This window comes from Cryptomeria japonica, chromosome 10 (genome assembly GCF_030272615.1).
Source record: "Cryptomeria japonica chromosome 10, Sugi_1.0, whole genome shotgun sequence".
Lineage (NCBI taxonomy): Eukaryota > Viridiplantae > Streptophyta > Pinopsida > Cupressales > Cupressaceae > Cryptomeria > Cryptomeria japonica.
Genome location: NC_081414.1, coordinates 464,904,733 through 464,928,532, shown reverse-complemented (window position 1 = coordinate 464,928,532; position 23,800 = coordinate 464,904,733). Strand labels below are relative to the sequence as shown.

Sequence of the window (23,800 nt, the reverse complement as noted above, 5' to 3'; positions counted from 1 at the left end):
AGGTAACAGTCACTAAGGATGTATTTGGAAAAAAAAAAGTTTTACAAACCCATTTCAATACAAGAAATACAAACCTGAAGCCCTAAAGCCCATTTCCTCTCAACTGGAAATTGGGATCTTGAAGCACTTCCCTGATCAATAAAAGCAGGCATTCTGTGCCTCACAGTTGAAACTGGATGATCATTGGTTATAAAACGTTGCATGTTTTCCTGAACAAGATAAAACATAGGTGTGTGATAAATACCAGACATCAAAGGAATTTACATTGGAAAGGTTATTCTTTGCAAGTGAACTGATGTAAGATATACCACACTTGAAAGAAGCGACTAATATGAAAATACTAAGCTTATTTCCATCCCTTGTCGAGGGTATATGGACTAATTAAGTATGTAAACATGTGCTTGCAGCATTGTTACACACATAGCATGCATGAAAAAGTGTCACAGTCGTCAAGAGAGGAAATCATCAGTATCTTTCATGGTTCAAATTTAAAACTGTCAAAATAAAAATCCATCTTGACATTCTTTTGTAGAGCACATTGAAACAGATATCAAAAAGAGACATCCCTACATCACCATTCCTTCCCTCTTTTAATTAATCAATAAATACAAGAATACCAAAGAAAATGGATGTCAACTCAAAAAAACTATTTAAGGAAAATATAGGAGTTAACCTTTGCTTCTTGAAACTCGGCCCCAAGGTAACCATTGGAAATACGACACCGATTATCTAGCATCAAATAATATGCAACTGTACCCTGAAGAAAGCAAAATAGATAGCCGTTGCAAATATTAGAACACCTCCACCACTTTACATAAACATGTCCAAACACAGTTCAAGCTAGTCGACATACCTCATTCTGAATTCTGGTTCTGAGAGATTCTACCAGTTGGTTTCGCTCAAAACCCGTTTTTATCACTTCCTGGAGAATTTCTTCATCAATCTGGAAAAAAAATCATTGTACCCTCAGGATTACTTAGGTCTACTATGCATTTATCTCCTCTCTCTGTATGTGTATATAAAGAGTAAAATATGCATGAACATGTATATACATGTGCATGTGTATGTAGATGTATGTGTATGATAACGTATGCAAACATGTATATATGTTTTTTCATCAATCTAAAGAATTCATTGATACTCAAAGATAATTTGCATTTACACTTTCTCATACACATAGATAATAGATATGTATACACATACACACACATATGTGTGCTTGTATATACATGTGTATATATACATATGTAAAAATATATGCTGTAACATATGAACATAAATAATAATGTATATGTATGTCAACAACATATAAATGTGTATATAGCATTGTATATACATGTGTATATATACATATGTAAAAATATATGCTGTAACATATGAACATAAATAATAATGTATATGTATGTCAACAACATATAAATTTGTATATAGCAGATACATGTGTATATATTACTATATATGAATACAAAATATACAGACAGACATATATACACACCTATATATATTTGTATGCATGAACATACAGACACGTGTATGTGTGTGTATGTGTATGTGTATGTGTATGTGTATGTGTATGTGTATGTGTACATACATACATATATGTGTGTGTGTGTGTGTTGATAGTTGATACACATATTTATCAGCCTATGCATATAAATAAAAAAATATATATGTATGTAGATAAACATATGTGTGTATACCATAGAAGCAAATATCTTTCTTCAACATTTCATCAAGCCAAAAGATAAAGATATGGTATATAATTGTAAACACAAAAATTCAACAGAAAAAAGAGAAATAACTGATATTTTTTACATTTAAATCCATCCTAATTGCATAGAGAGCAAGTGTGACAGCAAACGAGGGTGTGCCCAATGAATATTGAAATATGGATTTTCCTCATTAAACATGAGATTGCTGGTTACAGTGCACACTGCATACTACAATACTACATAGTTCAACATCAAAGTTTGAACCCTCAAGATCAATGATACACTACAGACTACAAAACCAGTGCACACTGCATACTACAATACTACGTAGTTGAACATCAAAGTTTGAACCCTCAAGATCAATGATACACTACAGACTACAAAAGTCAAGCTATAAAGTAACATAGTAGTCGGAGCCAACAAGGCTAGCTGCTATGAAGTATGCTCCACTACGGGGCTCCAGTTCCTGATGTTTTGCAATAGGTTATAAATAATGAAGTCAAGCTAGATCATTAAGCTTTTTTATATGATGAGTTAAATATATTAGATTTTCTTATTCCAGCTGGATGCAATCATATGCACTATAAACTGAATTGCTTACAATCACTTAGTTCAGTCATACATTAAGTTATACCACTATTCACTGCTAAACCATACAATAAAAGGGCCTTCATCATCTCAAACTGATGTGAAGCCAGTACAGAGGCATCTGTTGATGTTTAATTAATCCTTAAGCCATGATTCAATGTTGTGAATTGGTAGAAAGGATACAGCAATGCACCCAATCACCATATCCTAAATCATTGCTTGCAATAGACCTGGTTTCTTAAGTGCTTAGAACATTTTATAGTACAACCATCATAACACCTTTCCCAAAAGATGTGCAGGGATGTTGGCATAGCTCGTGCATCGCACAACCACCACAGGCTTGCACAACTACTACTTGCACTGTAGCAAGGCATTGATGCTATGCAAGCAGTTTCTGTGCAAATACCCCAACCATTTTAAAGATACCAAAATTGATTGGTACTCAAGAACCCTAAATAGTAAAAATCAATTTTGTTTTGTTGTACAAAAATCAGAGCAGAAAAAGGTCAAAATGAGGGGAAAAAAATGGCAGTTTACAAGCTTCAAAGGGAAAATGCCAAAAAAAAGTCCACCAAATAGCAGTCCATGAATTTTTCAAAATATTGTGATTTTTAAATTTTTTCATAAAAATATTTGTCTGCAGATAGCTGTCAACATATTTTTTACAATAAAATCAGTCTGCAGTCAAAGATCCATTTTTTCCCAAGATATCACAGCAACTGTTTCTATGGTGCTCGGGCTGGGTGTGTGTGTACACATGTCCATATGTCAATGAAATTATTAGCATATGCATATAAAATATGTGTGTGTGTGTGCGAGGTTGTGCGCGCGTGTGTGCGTGTGGATGGGTGTGTGTGTGTGCGTGTGGATGGGGGTGTGTGTGCGTGTGTGTCTGTGCGTGTGTGTGTGTGCGTGTGTGTGTGTGTGTGCGTGTGAAAGAGAGAGAGAGAGAGAGAGAGAGCTTTGGGGGTATAGGAAGTCAAGGTGAAGTCCAAGCATGGAGGTAGGGTGAAACTGAAAAATGAAAGATTTAGGCCATGGGGTAAGAAAGAAAATAGGATCATTCAAGAACCCAACTTGATCCAAGGGAAAGCAAAAGGAATAGGCCTTAATCCGTTTGGCCTTCCTACCACCAAGGTTTGTCTCAAGATTACTTCTAGGATCAGACTTTTGCAGTCATAAACATTGATAGCAAGGTTGCATGCTAAGAGAAATGATGGACAGCATCACATCTATGTGCTTAGAAGGCTAGAGGCCAAAGAGAGTGATAACAAGCAAGTTTGATGTTCCTTGAAAACTGAACTGCAGACCAGAGTTCAGTATTTTCACTGACACGGGGAATAAAACTTGTCCCTAAATGTGCTTGCAAATGCCTAAGAAAACACTGAAATCCATCCCCTTGCAAATGCCTAAAAAAGGACCGAAGTTTATACTTAACCTAAGCAAAGTTTGGTGTTTTCAGAACTTTTGGCATTCCAATCCCCTTGAAAAGGCCGAAGTTTAGGCCGAAATTCATCCAATCTTTCCAAACTTCGGTGTTTTCATCAAGGTGAGAATATGCCTTATTTCCAATGATCCTTCCAATGCTGACCTTTAGGCCGAACTTTCTCTTTTTGTGCCAAAATTAGGTGATGTCCCTAATACTCCTCCAAATGTCGAGATTCATTCCCAAGTTTGCTTCTCAAAGTTGGATTTTGTAGTCACAAAGTGGTGGGGCTTAGGGCATCAAGGACCTTTCCTAGACAAACAAAGTGGCATTCCAAAATCAATGTTGATTGAAGCTCAAAATCAAGAATAGTCTTCCTAGGCCGCCGAGGTTTATGCTGAAGTTCATCCCAAACTTATGAAGTTCGGCACTTTCTAAGAAATCAGATACAACTCTTGTTCCTTCTAACCTTTCAAATTCCGAAGTTCAAACCGAACTTTGCACAAGCTTTCCAAATTTGGTGCAAGGGTGTTGACCTGATTTGACCTTATCTTTGCAGGACTTACTTATGCCAAGTTTAATCCTTGGCTCTACCCAGATCACTTCCTCAAAGCCAAAAGACCCTCGTAGATGTGATTGTGGAGTAATGTTCAAATGTTCAATCACAAAGGGGGTAATCAAATAAAGATCCTTTGAGGGATGAGTAAGAAATGAGTGATGAAACGGGATGGAATGTGATGGTGAGAATGAATAACTAAACAGAACAATGGTTGATCCTTGAACTTATGTGTCCATGCAGGATAAAGAGCACAAAGGAGGTCATGTGGAGATGCTTGGGACAAAGAAGGCTCTACAACACTGCAATCTGGAGCACCAACAAAGGAAGGGACCACACAGAGAAGCCAAGGGTCCATGGCATTGCCTAAATATGCCAGAAGGATCCCCATGATAAGAGAAGAAGAATTCCATGTCAGCACCCTAAAGATGTCAATGAGCAGAGCCAAAGACAAAGTAAGAGGGGTTGGATGAGCAAAGACCCCTACCACCATCAACATGGCAATAAGTTGAAAGCCAGGGTATAAGCTTGAAGGTAGGATCACAGAGCAGTGTGCTACAGGGCCAATTGGTGCCATTTCCAGAACTCTGGAAAACAGTGACAAGGGCAGGCACAGAATGCTACAAGAGTATGCAGAAATAGAAAATGAACAGCTGGGAATGACAGAATTTGGATTTATTGTAATAGCAATTATTTTATTGTAAAATGACTACTTGTTGGCCCAATTTAATGCAATTTGGAAGGGGAGCACAACTTAGTTATTTCCCAACTACGAAGTTTACCTTTTTGTGCCTTGAGCCCCGTGAAATTTTGTCTTCTAGTGGGATTAATTGAAAACAGATGAAGGTAGCTGAAAAGGTGGTTGATGGTTGTTGAGATAATTAACCAGAAATCTGTTAGGATATCTAAAAGGCAGATTAGGGCCATTGGATGAATTGAATCTTGGCCATTGATTCAAAATGTAAAATCTATAAAAGGCCAGTGCATCTAAGTAACAGTAGTTAAAAGTAGAAGCAGAATTAAGTAGAAATTGTTGGACACGAATTGTTGTAATAGCAGTTAAAACAAATGAATAAAGCATTGAAGCATGGTGTTTTGCCATTTGCCCTAACCTGTTTGCATGGTTTCTTTTCATCAAGTTAGTTGAGGTTCAGTGATCTTAATGGTGAAGTGTGAGGGTATTTGATTTGATTTCAGGTTCATGCCATTGGAGGCTTATTGATTGTAAGTTCCTATGCATGGTTAGTTTGAGCCTACTATTGCTCTTAGTTCAACTGTGAATGTTTGTTTCAAATTGCGCCAGAATTGGGTATCTAAAATTTAAATGAATATTCATAGTCTGAAAATCCTTTTATATCCTTTGGAGCTTGCACTATCCTTATGGAGTTGTGAGTTTATCTCTGGCCGAGTAGGAACTAGTTTTATTTGACATTTGTCTACCTACAGCACCATCCGTTAATGTCATTGTCCCTAGGACCTCTAAACCTTGTCCCTTTGCTATTTATTTCACCCAGATCGATAAGTAAAGCATCACCGGATAGCCATACCAAATGCACACCAACTTGTCAAATGCATAAGTCCCCTCATGTTTACCAACAAATCACATCAATCGCTGAGTTATCCTAAGCAAGTCAAAACCTGACAGTTGGAACATTGAGGTTATCTCCTCTGATCAATCCAAGTAGCATTAGAAATTTCCTTATTCAAGAGATGGTTGGATATATTCAGCATTCTATTCTGCATTGACCGAAAGTGCAGGATTTCGCTTTGAACAACATCCAATGAGAAAAACCAACAATTTTAAATAACAGATAAGTTATTCTTAAGAAATGAATCTGCAATATGTTGGATATTGGAGTGGCCCCAAAAATCACAAATTAAAAACCTGAGGGATAGAGTTAGGGAACTGTAAAAACACCAAAGGCAATGCCACAATTCCCAATCTGTTTTGTATGGCAGCTTTTTAGATGGTCTGACAGCAGAATTCAGATGATATTATTTTATTTATTGTGTCTTCTTCTGTGCTGTGCTGACCATATTGATAAGGTTACAATGGCATTTTCTAAGGCTTAAAGCCTACAAACAAATTCGATCCTCAAGACCTTAACTTCCCTTGTGTTGTACGCAAATTTTGATGTTGCAATAAGATGCCATGTTAACCTGGAAGAAATCTTTAAAAATATCCTCAATGACAACCTTGAACTTATGCATTAGTTTTTTGTGAATCCTTATAGCCTGCAGCAGATTTACCCCATAAATTTTAAGTTTTCAACTAAGGTTTGACATCTTTTGAAACCACATAAGACCTGGATGCTGCTTCTGGGCTCAAAGAAAGACCATGAACTTTGTCTTGGCCCCTTAAAAAGGGTATGCAAGTGTACATGTTTCCCTAGATGTTGAGAACAAAATGTACGGCTTCCTTTGAGAATGCTGCTAAATGGTACAATTGGGTCTCAACTCCAGCTATTAAATACTAATTATATAACCACTTTTTCAAAAGACACACAGCACTGTATATTTCAGTCCAAACTCACTTGCACACATGGCACAATATTTCTAATTCTGTGAAAATCAATTAAACCTTCAGCACAAAATCCAATACCTACAAACCTGGCAAATCTGAGAGATAAAATCTTCAATTTTGAATCCTGTTAACTTCGGGACAAATGCAAAACTTGCCAATTCTCTTTTTGCCCAAGCTGAGACTCTGAACGGAACTCACCACATTATCTACGGAGCATCTCTCACCACCATGGCTAATCTTCTCCAAGAGGGTTTCCGTCCTCAAGAAGGCTGGGGCGAACCAAGTTCAATCCCAAGAATCCCAAGGGTTTCACCAGAGAAAAATAAATAATCTTGTAAAATGCCAATTGAGCGCACAAAACCCTTTATTAAAACTTTGCAAGAACTTTCCAAAAAATACAACATAAATCACTTTATAATTAAAATAAGCCTTATTACTCCAAAAAGTGATTTAGTCTCATATTTATCATGTCCAGAACATAAATCACTTTATCAAATGTCCAACATTCAGAACTTTCAATTCTCATTCCAACGAGAAATTATATTAAGGTGCTATTTATATTATTTTAATAAATTTAAAAAACCTTAGTAAAATAATTAAATTAATAGCTCAATATTACACCCAAGTTACAGAATCTGTCGAAAAGCATTGGAATCGGAATTTGACTACACAAGAATGATACCAATGATGAATAATGAAAATCAGGCGAGACTGTGTGACTTACTATAAATAGATGCCCTCTCTAAGAATCTTGGAAAGCCCACCAAAAACAAGAATTCTCTTCAAAAAGTGGCATAAGTGTCCTCAAAACTGCAAAGCTGAAGTCAACAAATATGGGGACATTCAGTCTGCTCTGCCCAAAGATTTTTTGTCCTCAAGCAATGTCAACCAAACCTCAAATTCACTTGACTAAGCCAAACTAAAACTAAAAGTGATCCTAGGGTCCCAAGTCAATCTCAAGAGCATTCCCCCACATTCATGCTACTCTACTCTGAGACAATTGTAGATTGCACATCTATTATACTGCATTCCACTCGGAAGCTAACCACTAAACATGCAAATTCCTAGATCCCAAACCCTGGTATCATCATATGCAATTTGAGTGAAGAACTGAGCATCCTCCAACAAAACATCAACACAATTTTCCCACCTCAAAATTAAAGCTGGAAACCAAAATTTGAATTGCTCCACCATGAAAGAACACAAATCAACTTGCATGCAAACTGAAAATAACTCCCAACAGCCATGAAATACTTGAGTTTCAAAACCAAAAGAACCAATATTAACTGAAATACTTGGTTTTCTCAGCTGAAACCTTCTATCATCATTCCCCCCAAGGTTCCAAGCCCACAAAAGCTATAATATTGCTGCTGCTAAAGTCTGATACTAACATCGGAAAATCTTATTTCAACAATTTGGAAATGAGAAAGCTACTGCAAGTCCAAAATCTTATAGAAATAGCAAGAGATATGGACATTCTAATAGCTGAAATTACCTTTGTCATGGCTGTAAGTTCCTTCAATATGCATTGTTGGTGATCACCTACATGAATACCAAGCAATTAAGTAATCACATTATGCTTGTGCTGTGATACTCTAGTTATCATGTGATCCTCATCAAGAGATCTTCTAGTGGTACTCAAATCATCAAAAGAATCCCTCGTCTCCCAAAAATGTCGGTGTCTCCTTCTGCTTGGTAAGTTCAAACTTTAAAGTTTAAACACCATGCAAGGATGATGCAATGTAGAACAAACTTCAAGTTTGCACTGCGATACTCTAGTTTTCATGTGACCCTCATCAAGAAATCCTCTAGTGGTGCTCAAATCATCAAAACAATCCCTCATCTGCCAAAAGTTGTGAGAATTTGCCAAGATCTAGAGCACAAAGAATAGCACAAATAATAGAGACATAAGTTTGACAAGAATGAACTGTATTCTCATCAATATGAAAATATGATCAATTGGATTAACCAATACAAAGAAGATGAGCCTGCTTGTAAAGGCAAGGCCATATGGATATGCGAGCACACAATCATGACATGTGGCTCAATGAGAAACAAGGGTAGGTAGGGGTAGGTAGGAAAAATAATAAAATATTCCACGAGAGGTGGATCACCCACCGAAGGTGGAATGTAACAACAAGATAAGACCACAAAAGGTAGAATTTCTCCTACATACATCATCCCTATGTGCACACTTCCCTAAGTGTCTCATATCCAAACTACTATGAAATGCATTACCCTAAGTCAACTTAAGTAGAGTGTAATTATGAAGACATAATTCACACCAACACCACCCCTTAAGTGCAACTTGGGGGAATGTAGACTCAAGCTAACAACGCAAGATGGGCCCCGGCTACTAGGCCATGTTAGGTACCCATGTACAAATGCACGTGCAAGCTAACCTATGCAATGCAATCTCTTACAAACGGAGAAAGAGAGAAAACCCAGTGGAAAAAAACTCCCCCCCAAAAGAGAGATGAAAACTATATACAAAAGAAACTCTCAAAGAAGGACAAAACCTCAAAGAGGAAAAAGTCCCCCCCGCCATAAGAGAGTTAAGAGAAGTTAGCTGACCCTGCTTGATGAAATGTCCCACACCCCCAAGAGAGCTCTCAACTGATTATACTCTCAGTGAAGGGTTTGGTGAATATGTCTGCAACCTGCTCCAATGTAGGACAATACTGCAAATCAATGACCTACTCCTGAATTAGCTCCCTGATGTAATGCATATGTATCTCGATGTGTTTGGTCTGCTGAAGTTGGACCGGGTTCTTCGAGATCGCAATAGCACTCTGATTGTCGCAATGAAGAACTGTCGGGTTGTGGAGTGGTGAACCCAAACTCTATGAGAATTTGCTGAAGCCAAATAGCCTCAGTCGCTGTGTTAACAGCCCCCCGATACTTAGCCTCAGTCAAAGAGAGAGCAATAGCATGTTGCTTCTTGCTTTGCCAACAAATGGGGCCCGAACCAAGATGGAAGCTATAACCTGAAGTAGACTTTCGATCATCAAGATCGCCAGCCCAATCTGAGTCTGTGTAACCAACCAAGCTAAGTCTTGTTCCAACTGCATAGTGAATCCCATAATGATGTGTACCCTGGATGTAGTGCAAGATGTGTTTGGCTGGTTTTCAATGAAGCTCATGTGGTTCCTGCATAAAGCGTGAAACCATGGCAACCACAAATGAAATGTCAGGGCATGTGTGAGTCAAGTAGATGAGACTACCCACAAGCTGACGATACAATGTGGCATCAACAAGCGGAGTGGAGCACTTAGCCTCAAGATTGACCCCTAAAAGAAAGGGAGTCGGTGCAAGCTTACAATCAGCCATGTGGAAGCGTGCAAGTAGATCAAGAGCATACTTGGGCTGCGAAAGTGTAATCCCGGAAGGTGTCTACGAAAGCTCTATCCCGAGAAAGTAGTGCAAAAGACCCAAGTCAGTCATGGCAAATCTTTCATGCAAAGCAGATTTGACATTGCCAATGATGTATGAGGTGCTCCCTGTAATGGTCAAGTCATCAACATAGATCACAAGTAGCAAGTGTGAGTCATCCTGTCGCAAAATGTAGACATTCGGAACGGAATGACACCTGGTGAACCTTGCTGAGAGAAGAAAGGAATCCATCTTGGAATACCAAGCCCTAGGGGCCTGCTTAAGGCCATAGATAGATTTCCTCAGTCGGCAAACCAATGAAGAATCCTGGATGAATCCCCGCGGCTGCTCCATATAAATCTCCTCATCAATATCCCCATGAAGAAAAGCACTCTTCACATCCAACTAATGTACAGCCCAACCATGAGCTGCGGCAATAGCAAGTGTCAAGCGAATGGTGTTCATCTTGGCTACGGGTGCAAAGGTCTAAGTATAGTCAACACCTAGAACCTGCAAGAAACCTTTCACAACAAGTTGAGCCTTATACTTATCCACACTACCATCTGTTGCAAACTTGGTCCAATAGATCCACTTACATCGAACCATCTTTCTGCCATTAGGGAGAGGGACTAACTCCCAAGTGTTGTTCCTCATCAAGAAACTATACTCTTCCTCCATAGCTTGGTCCCACTCGAGAACCCCTGATGCTTCTTGAAATGTTTGTGGATCGGAAGCGATAGCAATTAACGCATGTGGAAGCTCCTGATGTTGTGATTGAGTCCTCCGTGTGTCTGAAGGATCCCCAACGAGAGAACCTGCTGACTCAAGTGTCTGTCAAGCCCAACGAGGTCTAGGTGGAGATGGAGGACGAGGCTCCTCAACTTCAAGTGGACCTTGCAAAGGTATAACCCTGCGAGTCAGAGTTGAAGGAGTCTCATCATCCGAATCAGTCTCATCACTATCCACAATGGAGGAAGGTGGAGGAGGGAGTGAGGCCAAGCTAGGAGAGCTTTCCTCAAACTGAACAATCCTCTCATTAAACACATCATGTGTCTCTGGATCCATCAATCGATATGCCTTAACACCCTCAGGACATCCAACAAATATGCAAGGCATACTCTGAGGTTCTAATGCCTTGCATTTCTGTGGAGGAATGCGAGCCCAAGCTGGACACCCAAAGACTCTTAAATGTCTCACAATTGGTTTTCTAACAACCCAAGCCTCAAAAGGAGTGATACCCTTCAAAGCTTTATGAGGAACCCGATTTTGGATGCGTGTGGCACAACTGATAGCCTCTGCCCAAAAGACTGACTGGATCAAGAGAGTGTGCATGTATCATATAGCTAGCCATCTCCTTGAGAATTATATTCTTCCTTTCTGGTCCTCCACTCTATTGTGGAGTGTAGGCAACGGAAAGCTGAAGATCAATCCCCTCAAGAGTACAATACTCCTCAAGTCTATTGCTCACATATTCCCTTCCATTATCTGTGCAAAGGATCTTGACCACTTTCCCTGATTGCTTCTCCACATGAGCCTTGAAGGCTAGAAATCTATCAAACACTTCACTCTTGTGAACAAGACAGTAGACCCAAGTGAAGCAGGAGTAGTCATCAATGAAGGTGAGGACATAGCAGGCCTTGCTAAATGAAGGTGATAGATATGGACCTGCTACATCACTATGAACAAAAAAGTTGAAGAACTTCCAAGGCTCTCCAAGATTTCCCCTTATCGAACTTTTCTTCGGGATGCTTGCCCATGGAACATCCTAAACATACACCCTCTGAAAAACTGATTTGAGGTAGACTTGTGACCATTTCTTTAGTGTTAAGCTATTGAAGATAGCGGCAGTTGAGGTGACCAAACCACTCATGCCATAGCTTACTTTCTGAATTTGAAGAGTAAGCAAGGCCGTAGAAGGAGATCTTGGCACAAAGTGGGAGAATGAATAAAGCCTTGAATTGTGATTGGCTTGTCCCACTACTACCAGGGCATCATTATCAAGTTTTTTACCACAACCGGATCAGGTGTTAACTCAACTTTCTTCCCATTCCCATAGTCAGTGATTTGATAGATGGAGAGAAGGTTGGTGGTCAAGTTAGGAACATAAAGAACATTCTCAAAACTTCCATCATCCATGGCAACTGAACCTTTCCCTTCTACCTCAACTTGTGTATCATCACCTATGAAAATGTGAGGTACCTTGGATGGTTCCACTGAAGAAAACAGCTCCTTTGTAAAACCCATGTGATAAGAGGCACCCGAGTCAAGTATCCACTGTTGTGAAGAACTTGCTTTAGCCACAAATGCTTGCCCTTTTGCCTTTGGCGGTGAGGAAGTGGAAGGAGATGATTCCTTCTTCTTGTCGGCGGATGGCAAATTGATGTTGTTCTTCTTAAGGAGATTTGTCAACTCATCAATCTGATTAGCGTGGCAACAATGCTCATCATGACCATACTTCTTGCAATAAGAACAAGTTGGCTGCTCCTTAGTTGTATTCCCCTTCTTGGAAGAGGATGAAGAACTGCCTTGTTGTGGAGAGGATGATTGTCCTTTTTCCTGTTGTGGCTTTGACTTAGATTGCTTTTGCTTCTTGTTGGAACATTTGCCTTGATTCCCTTGATTAGCCACCAAAGCCTTGGACTTTGAAGGCTTGAGAATCCCCATGTTCAACAACTTAGATTGTTCCAACATCAACATTTTTGTGAAAGCATCAAATGATGGCATAGTAAAGGAACTTCCCACTGTCAAGCGATGGGTTTGGAAGCTAGAAACAAATGCTGCATATTCTGATGGAAGCTTGTCCAACAAGTTGAAAAGCAATTGAGCATCCTTCTTATCAATGCCACAATCCTTAAGCTTTGCTCTTAGCTCATTTTCTTTCGTGACATAATCTTGGATTGTATCAAAATTCTTGGGATCCAAATTTGCGAGTTCATTGTCAATCTTGTAGCCTTTGATTTCATCAACTTGACCATACAATTTCTCATAGATATCCCAAAGCCTCTTTGATTGTGGTACATTTCTCAATGTGAAAAAATGAGGTCATTTGATACATACTTTCTCAAAGTTCCAAGAGCCATACAATTTTTAGTGAGCCATTCCAATTGAGCATTAGGATCAGCCTTAAGATCTGGTGGTGCTTTTATTGTTTCATTTATGTAATGTGTGAGTCCTTTTTCCATTAGCTTACTCCATGCTTTGATTTTACATGATGCATAATTATGTGGAGTTAAAAGTGAAAATTTTGGAGAACCCATAGCAACAAAAATGAAAGAGCACAAGGAAAAGAGAGACACAATCACACAAGACACCCCCCAAGATTCACTCAATCAAAAAACCCCGCCCCAAAATGATGATTTGGAACTTTATACTTAATGCGTGTACAATGGGCCACTTGCAAAAATGGCAAAGTGGACTTCTGATTTCAACTTTACAACTGCCTCAAATAGGCTAAAAGAGACTCAAACTGACAATGCAAGAGATCTAAAACTAAGATCCAAGCAAATTACAAGTACCAAGTAGGCCAAAAATGACCAAATTCTGAAAGTACAATTTCTACTCAATTAGGTGAAAAAACGATAGCACCATGTGAAAGTAGACAAAAAATTATGCACTTACAAAAAAAACGGCACTGAAAAGGAGATCGTATGAGCCTGAACGAAACCTTTGAAGTTGCAAAATTGAGGATTGGACACGTACAATTGTGAGAAACTGGTAATTCTGATCAATTTGTCCACCAAAATCAGAAAATAACCACACCACTACAGAGAGCACGAAAAATTAGCCCAAAACAAAAAAAAATTGCAATGAAAAAGGGCTTCAAAAAGGCCAAGATATGATCCTTCAAAGTTGAACTGCAAATTCAAAAACTCAAATGGAGAGGGTGTCTAAAATTTTCAAAAAGGTGCTGACGTCAACAAATCACTATGTTAAATTTGACGGTCGTCTAGCCGTCGAAAAAACTTCACCTCCCTGCCTATGTAGGTGTCCATACAATACGGATTTGCTGATTTGGACCAATGGAGAAGTGACACGTGGCAGTACGGAATGATGTGGCAAGTGTACAGTCAATGGCGTGGCAGTGTTGACTGAGCGTCTGTATGGATGATGTAGCACCTAGGTGTATAATGCGTGGCTTCATACTCTAATGTGGAAGGTGACTGGGGTCCTCCATACGCCTGTGTGGAAGGCTGACACGACGATGACTGTTGCTGACTGTGCACAGCGAGTAAATCAACGGCGGACACGTGTCTTGTCTGCTTGCGTTGTCAAGGCCAATGTGTGGCCAGCAAGTGGCCGCTGCAGAGGACGGTGGGCTTGGTAAGCAGGCGATGGAGCCTGGCGAGGCTGCCGATACTGGCTGTCGGAGGGAGGTCCCGACAGGGCAGGAACCAAGAAAAGTAGGGTCCGGCAGGAGGAAACCAGCAAGAGCAGAGCGACAGACTCCAGTGGCCAGTAGTGATGCAAACGGCAAAAGCAACAGCGCTCGGAGCACTGGAAAAACACAGTCGTTGGGATGTTGCGGGAGATGGCCGATATGGTAGGCACCAACAAAACACAAGCAGCTTACAAATATGCGCAAGAAGAGTACAGTACGGGGGTGGGGTAATGTCCCCCCCCCCCACTAAAATATTTTGAATTTTTAAATAAAAAACTTTTACATAAATAAAAAACTACGAATTTTTAAAAGATACTAAGGAAATAAAAAATATATTCGTAGAAAAATATTTTAATTTTTTTTTGACAAAATTCGTACCGTACGCCCAAATTGGGCAAAAATTTCCTCTGAAGCCCGAAAATGCACTTTTGCCAAATATGGGCGAATTTATACTCTATTTTTATGGAAATGGCCTCCCAAATGCAACAGTGAGATCGAAATCATTGTATGATGCCCCCAAAAAGTGCAGCTCCTCAAATCCGAAAATCAAGTGCTCCAAAATGTCTCCACAAAGACTACTCAATGAAGCCCCAATGGCTTTGATACCATGTGAGAATAGCACAAATAAGAGAGACAATAGTTTGACAAGAATGAACTGTATTCTCATCAATATGCAAATATGATCGACTGGATTAGCGAATACAAAGAAGATGAGCCTGCTTATAAAGGCAAGGCCATATGGATATGTCAGCATACAATCATAACATGTGGCTCAATTAGAAATAAGGGTAGGTAGGAAAAAAATAAAATATTCCACAAGAGGTGGATCACCCACCGAAGGTGGAATGTAAAAACAAGATAAGACCACAAAAGGTGGAATTTCTCCTACATACATCATCCCTATGTCCACACTTCCCTAAGTGTCTCATATCCAAACTACTATAAGATGCATTATCCTAAGTCAACTTAAGTAAAGTGTAACTATGAGACATTATTTACACCAACAAAAGTGTCGGTGTCTCCTTCTACCTGGTAAGCTCAAAATTTAAAGTTTAAACACCATGCAAGAATGATGCAATGTAGAACAAATTTCATTATGAAAATGTCATAGCTGGACTCAAAACATTACTTACCTTGATTTTGTGCCATAAGTCAACCGAAGGTGGTAACTCCAAAATGAGATCTTCATGTAACATAACCTTCAAAGGGTATACTTCACCTCGATCCCATATCCTATGATTGCCATCCTCCATGCAAATAGACTCAAGTAATATTTCATTATTCATCATAGAGAGAGGATTTCCAAAGGTAGACTTTGCTTCCATTTCAAAGAGCAGGTTATCAAAAGATTGGAAATCACTTCCATCCTCTTGAACCAACTGTGAACCTGCATACTTAGGAAAATGCTCCAGATTGAAATCTTCATGCAGTCCATCAAGTTCATCAATCACCTCCTTAATTTCTTTTCATCAATACTTCTTTTTCTTGCTCCCTCGAAATAGTAACAGCAGAAAGCTGATCTTTTGTTTCTAATTATGCCACAGGAGTGCTATCTAATGAGCTCTTAGTTGATGAAAGCTCAAAGGTGAATTCATCAACTTTAACCTTCACCTTTCTAGAAGTAGCCAAGGCCTCAACTGCCAACTTAATGGCATGTCCCTATCAGAAAGCAACTGCAGATAATTTGATTTCATTGTTTCCACAACACCATTGATTACATGCCAATCTACAACTGAAGATCCTCCTTCAATACCCTTCTGCCTCCTCCCAACTTGGACCCTCCAAATGTTATCTTCTATGAATTTATGTGTGCTGCCAAAGTGTGTTAAGGCTTGCACAAACTTATTTTCAGTGACTAATAACTGATTCAAAAAAACATGTAACCCACTAGTTCTTTGATCATAATCAGCTGCAGACTAACATTTTTTTTTGTTGTCTTCAAGAACAACAGAACTTTGCACATTTTATGTTCCAAGGTTAGGACAGTACTATGCTCGAAAGGAGATTCATCAACTGCTGTAACTTCATTTTCTATACATGCACCAATCTAGGGTTCATTTGATAAATCTCCTTCCAACAACCTATTGATTCTTCTCATTTCTGTTTCCATCAACAACGCATCCTCATTTAAATTTTACATCAATCTCCTCATCAAATTTGGGACATCCCAAGTCCATTATTTAGCCTCCACATCTTCATTATAAATGACATAATCATGCACTAGTGAACTGCTGCTAGGAAACATACATATATTGACATATCCTTTAATGGTGTTATCAATGTCCCCATAGGTCTCATAATCCTTATTGGATAGATATGAATTTGTAGCCAACAATGTTCTTTCATTGTTCCCATCATCTATATGTGCTTTTATAAAGTCATCATGGGGCTTTGTCATACATACCTCTTGAGATCAAGCGTTTTCTCCACCCAAATTTTCTGCTATGAACTCCTCTTCATCCACCAATTCATAAGCAGCTAAAAAACTAACTCGTTCTTGCTTTGAAACAACCAATAACATAGATAAGATGGGCTGGAAGATAGCATCGCTTTCATTAGTGATCAAGGCCATAATGAATTGCATGGCTATAATGACATCATTGTTGGCATGTTTGTCGTTGATGTCCACCTGGCAATATGTGATGTTGCCTGCATGTTCTGATGTCTTTCCTTGATCAGATTTGTACTTCTGTCTTATTCGATTGTTTGGATCTATTTTTGCTTGAATATGGATGTTGCTCAGTTCTGTTAGATCTGCTTCGTTAGGACAGTTAGTTTTTGTCAGGACTGTACACATTCTGTCTGAGACTTTTCAGGACAGTGACATATTCTGTTTGCAGAGTTAGGTGTATATGATTGATGCTCAGCTTTGGCAGTTCAGTTATGAGTTCGAAGGATCAGACTAGTGCAGTTTGCCTTTAACAGATTTTCTCTAACATTGGCTTATCTAACGAGTTTATGATATATACTGGTAGCTGTTTTACTCACTGTTCTTTTTGGTTAATCTGGACAGCTGGGTGAGCGCTATCTCTTTGATGACAACAAGTTGTTGGTTGCAGAACTGTCTATGCAGTGTTAAAAAAATGCATGGCATTTTTGTTTTATAATGCCGTGTCAAAAACAAACTAAAAAAACAGTTGTGTATCATAGCTATTCTTTTTCAAGGGTGAAAAGATCCTTTTTTTCAGAAAACGATGTTGGTGCGTTTTGAACTGTTATGACAGTGATTGAAGATGTGGACATATAGTCATATTGTTTTTTATGTCTCTGGAGTTCGTAATTTTTTCTTTCACCATCTTTTTGAATGATACAACTCCTCGTAGATATTTGAAAGCGTATGCAGATAAAAATAGTGTGTTCATCTTCTGATTCGATATGAGTGTAACGATGATGTGGCTGTGTGAATTTTAAAAAAAAAACGTTACGGAGTATTTGGTAGTTATATCTTCAGCAGTTCGGTTTTTTTTTTGGTGTGAGGTATGTGTTTTGAGAGAGTGTGATTGTGAAATCACTTTTTAGTATGAAGAAAAGACGTGGGCAGTGTTCGCGTTAATATCGAAGAATGTTTATGTTCAGCAGTATATTGATTTTATTTTTTAAATGTGTTATTTGGTGATGTATGTGGACGATACTCTCTATGCTAGAAAATGATTCTATCACTGTTTTGTAGAGGTTGGTATACGTGCATTTTCAGTTGAGAAAAGAGAAGAAGTTTTCTGTTGGTATTTGAAGAATTTCTCAACCTAAAGATGGGTTTTGTGTTGCCCGTAATAAGTTTGTTATTATATGAAAGGTGCTCTCATGTGCTAAAAAATGTTGATATTGGTCTGGACTGAAGACATTACTGCTGTTATCATTACAAGTGATTGAAGGAGTATGTTGAGTGGAAGAGAGTTTGTGGCATACTGCATTAAGGATTTGCAGGAAGTTTACAGAGTCGATTAAATACATATATTGTGATGTGAAGTTTTGAAAATTCACGTGTTTCACCATTAGAGGTTGGAGTCTCTATATTAATTTCTGAGTTGGAAATTTTTGTGAGGTTGGTGCCTCAGTTGTCTAGAGTTGGTGCTCTATGTGTGAGTTGTAGCTCACTATTGTAACAGGGTTGATGCCCATTTTTTCTTATGATAACTATTTTGTGCCGTGGTTTTTTACCCGAGAGGGTTTTCCACGTGATAAATTCTGTGTTATCTTTGTGGTTGTTTGTTCAGCTTTCTCATTTGTTAGACTCCAGTAAAAGTTCTTAAAATAATGATTGATCCCCCCTCGTCTCAATGTTTTTGGTTTTGTTTTCAATAGATATCAGAGCAGGATACCTTCTATTTAAGCTTAAAAGCCTAACGTTCAGTTCTCGGTAGTTCAAGATGAATGCCCTTGAAGGTCTCGCAACTAACGGAGCTCCTCTGTTCAATGGGTCTAACTACACTTATTGGAGTATTCGCATGAAAGCATACCTGATGTTGTTAGGATTTGATGTTTGGAAGAGTGTTGCAAATGGATATACAGTCCCTTCTGTACCTCCTGTGGATGCTGATGGTGTTAATTTCGGATCAGACTGTAGCAATATAGATAACAATAACAGATAATCAAATTAAGCACACAAAGAACACTAATATACCCTGGGAAAACCTCCCTCTTGGAGGTCAAAAACCCAGCTATAAATCTCAGATCTTATTATGCAATAATCAGTAAGTATCTTTACAATTTGGCTTCAGCACTTGAAGCATTTAGAACCAGCAAACTATACACAGTAATATTAAGTCTGCAAGTTAGGGCGAACACACAAATGATGAACTTATCTGCAATACACAAGATATTTGCTGCCACGGGAGTTCACTGTCACTGTAAGGTGAATTGCAGACCTTATCAACCGTTCGTTGTCCCTGTTACATGATTTGCTACACTTGAGAGGAGGTTTGTTGCCACTGCAAAGTAGTTCGCTGTTCTAGAAAGATAGTTCGCTCACCTTGAAGGATGGTTCGCTCACCTTGAAGGCTAATTCGTTGTCACTGAGAAGTGATTCGTTAATTACTAATGAATTCGCTGACACTAGGAAGTAATTCGCTGAATTCACTGAGTGAATAGATGATCTTGCTGAATTAATGATGAAATGATCACAAGCCAACTTGTATATGTATGTGACAATGCCTCCTATTCGATCTTACATCGGCCTTGTTAACTTTTCGCGCCATGAAGGATCAGACCTATAATTTACAAGTTACATCTATATAGATCTTGACTAATTACAAGTTACACATGAGTGGTTACAAGTTACATTTAATCACAAGTTACATATGACGCCCAATTAGGGCCCGACTAACATTGAATCATTAATGCCTTCTAAGGCCGGCAGGCCACATAACCGCTAAGTGTACTAGGTCGGCCCTAGAAGGGATCCGACCTAGCTACAAACACCAACACTCCCTCTTTAGCTAGGGAGGAGACCTTCTCAAGATCCGACATACATGGCTACTCCCATGAAAGATGCAAATTAACTCAACCACCATGGCTACTCCCAAAGGGTGGGTCCATCATGGCTACTCCCATTAATGGAAACCAAATGACGTTCACCATAGCTACTCCCAGAGGGTGAACAAACACAAGTGCTAGATTTCTTCCATGACATCCACCGTGCCTACTCGCAGAGGATGGAAGAAGGCTTTCACCTCAAACTTCTCCCAGAGAAGAGTGCATTACCACCATGCCTACTCGCAAAGGGTGGTTCCACCATGCCTACTCACAGAGGGTGGAAGATACATCTCAATGTATCCGTGGTGCTGACACTCCCTCTCAGCAAAGGCTTCATTCTCCACTACTCCAAGCTTGTCCCGAAAATGCACAAACTTCACTTTGGCAAGGGGCTTGGAGAGAATGCCGACTGACTGCTCCTCAGTGCAAATGTATCTCAGTTGAACAGCATTCCTCTGTACCATATCCCTGATGTAGCAGTACTGAATCTCAACATTTTTTGATCTATCATGAAATATTGGATTAACCGAAAGCTTCACACACCTTTGGTTATCACAATGAATGATAGTAGGCTCCAACGATTGTCCGAACAATCCTATAAGGAGCTTCCGAAGCCACACTGCTTCGCGAGTTGCCACACATGCTGCAATGTATTCTGCTTTTGCAGTACTCAATGCCTTGAAGACTGTTTCCTGCTACACCAGGAAATCATGGCAGATCCCAAGCTGAAACAAACTCCAGAAGTGCTCTTGCGATCAGTAAAGCTTCCCACCCAATCAGAATCTGAATAACCTTCCAAGTTCATAACTGTGTTGGAGGAGTACTTCAATCCATAGCCAACTTTGCCACGCAAGTATCTCAAGATATATTTGGCTGCAACTAGATGTATTTGTCTCGGTTCACACATGAACTGACTAAGTGCACTCACAACATAGCAAATATTTGGTCTAGTGTTAACTAGATACATCAAGGATCCAATCAACTGCTTGTACATAGTAGGATCCACAAGATTTGAACTAGCTACAGCTTCCCTCAATTTCTTCAAATTAGTTTCCATCGGAGTAGGCATGGACTTGCAATCTAACATTCCAAACCTCTTCAAGATATCAATGGTGTATTTGCCTTGACTTAGGATAATCTCATTAGGCCTCTGCCATACTTCTAACCCTAGAAAGAAGTGCATGAGTCCTAAGTCCTTCATCTCAAATTCTGAAGTCAACTCCTTCTTGCACCTGTGAATGAGATGATCTTCGCCTGTAACAAATAGGTCATCAACATATAATACCAGGATCAACATTTCACCATTAAATACCTTGAAGTAGAGGTTCAGATCAGCATCATTATTGCAGAAGCCCAAACCTGTTAAGTATCTATCAATCCTCTCATACCATGCACAAGGAACCTGCTTAAGGCCATATAAAGCTTTCTTCAGCTTCCATACATGAGACTCTTTCCCATGAATCACGAAACCCTTAGGTTGCTCAATGTAGAGCTCTTCCTCCATCACACCATTGAGAAAGGTTGTCTTCACATCCATCTGATGTAGCTTCCATCCCTTAGCTACTGCAATGTCAATAATGGTCCTGATGGAAGTATATCGAACAACTGGAGCAAATGTTTCTTCATAATCTATCCCTTCTTTCTGAGAGAAACCACGAGCCACGAATCTAGCCTTGTATTTCTCAATGCTTCCATCAGCTGCATGCTTGATCTTGAATAACCTCTTGGAAGATACAACTGATTTGCCTTTAGGTCTCGGCACAATATCCCAAACATCATTCTTAAGGATGGATTGATATTCTCCGTCCATGGCATCTTTCCATACTTGCTGATTTGCGGCTTCCTCAACACTGGTAGGCTCAGTCTCAATGAGATTACACATCGAAGCTACATAACAAGAGAATTTATGAGGTCTCTTACTTTCTCAAAATGTACCTCTAGGAGGCACGAATTGTTCTACCTCCTGCATAGTGTTCCTTGCCCAAAGAGGTCTCTTCCGAGTTATAACAATATCTCTAGGCCCATCAGTAGGATCCATAGGCTCAACTGGATCATGGATTTTAAGGAAACAATGGATTTTGGTTAATGGTATCCTAGAGGTAAAGATTTTACATTCACAGCCTTTACTGATGCAGATTGGGGAGGTTCAGTTGATGACTAAAAAAGCACAAGTGGTGGTGCTTTCTTCCCTGGAAGCTGTCTTGTTTCTTCGTTAAATAAAAAACAGCTTTCCATTTCTTTATCTAAGGCAGAAGCAGAATATATTGCAGCTGTATGTAAAGACCCCTTTAAGCTTTGTGCCGGTTACTGTTGTTGGGTCTATTACTGAAGGTTTGTTTTATGTTTTTGAGTTTTATGATTTTTATTTTCTTTTTGAGAATTTTCAGATATAACTGAATGCAAAATATAAACAAAAGCTCAAACACATTGAACTTCTACCAAGTGCATTTAGAGTTACATAAAGTTCATAGAAATAGCATTGGACCAACTTTTGAAACCCTTTGAACACTTTGAATTCAAAAAAGCAATTACAAATGGAATAATAGGAAACCTGGAATGCTGCTTCGAACTGCTGCATATACTTTCTCACACTTCCAAAGACCGCCATTGATTTCCTGTAGCAGGCCGCTGCTCCCAAAGTTATTTCAGAATTTTTGAAGGCCTCCTTATACAAAATCGCACCAACCCTAGATGGTACGACTGGGTAAAGAGTATGGCTGGGCTGAGAAGAAGTTTTATGGCCTGAAGCAGCTGTAAATGATGACAAATTCTCTTATTTTGGATCTGCTAATGATTCAATACTTCCTTCTCCTTCAATCGATGTAATCTTGAAGAAATCCTTTGCAATTTAAGCACAATCAGGACCCCAGATGTGAAGCCCTCTTGCAAACCAAATTCAGAAGATATTCCACTCCTTCACATGGTTGCACACTAAAGATTAAAGATTCTCCAATGGCTGCTTGCATGCTGAAAAACTTGGCTTTCGATTGTAGAGAGAAATTCATGAAAACAAGCTGCAATAATGATGAATCGAACTTCTCCTTTAATGCTTATATATTCCCCAAGAGAAGTTCGAGCTTCTCCAAAAAGCTTCTTAATAACATTAAAATGTTATAACATTGCATTGGCATCATTAATTAAATAAGCTTTGTGTTATATGCTCATAAATAATTAATAATTTTGCCCTCTCCTCATGATGACTTGACCCTTAAAATATAAAGTTAAGTTATAACTTTATATTAGCCTTATTTAATGATTTAATATTAATTTGGCCACAAAAACATTAATATCTCCCAAAATAATTAACATTTCGCTATGTTGTCTAAGACGGGAGTCCACCTTGCTTTTCCCCATGTGACCATATGCTCCTGCTAAAAATAGAAAGGCTCCATCTCGATCATCCCAATACTTAGTATAAATAGTAAGTGAGGCAAAATAAATCCAAATGATGTCGAACGAAAGCCAAACTGAAGCAAACTGAGTCCTAGATGAAGATGCCAACTGAAGAAAACCCCCTATCCACACTCATTAGCCTACAAGGGTCAGAATAATAGGCTAATCTACCCTGATGACTGATGTCAACTAGAAGGGGACATCACAATCCGCCCTTCCTGAAATTGCTTGTCCTCAAGCAATCTCAACTCCGAATGCTGTAAAATATCTTCACTCTCCCAAGTAGCATCCTCTACGGGTAAATCCTTCAACTTAATCAAATACTCTCTAATAACCCTCCGCAATTCTCTCTCCCTAACATCCAATATAGCCTCAGGTG

The 23,800-nt window shown here is 39.1% G+C and overlaps 1 protein-coding gene across 3 annotated transcripts in view; it reads right to left on the bottom strand.

Moving 5' to 3' along the window:
• LOC131858720 (SNF1-related protein kinase catalytic subunit alpha KIN10-like) overlaps positions 1 to 23,800 on the bottom strand; it is a 115,681-nt gene that overhangs the window by 1,209 nt on the left and 90,672 nt on the right. For all 3 annotated transcript variants that reach the window (XR_009359058.1, XM_059212097.1, XM_059212098.1), the window contains exons 7-9: positions 854 to 943; positions 674 to 757; positions 75 to 209 (exon numbers count right to left, since the gene is read on the bottom strand). Coding sequence is in view for 2 of the 3 variants with exons in the window: in XM_059212097.1 (XP_059068080.1) it covers positions 75 to 209; positions 674 to 757; positions 854 to 943 (309 nt within the window). In the remaining variant the exon portion in view is untranslated. The remainder of the gene's footprint in view (positions 1 to 74; positions 210 to 673; positions 758 to 853; positions 944 to 23,800) is intronic.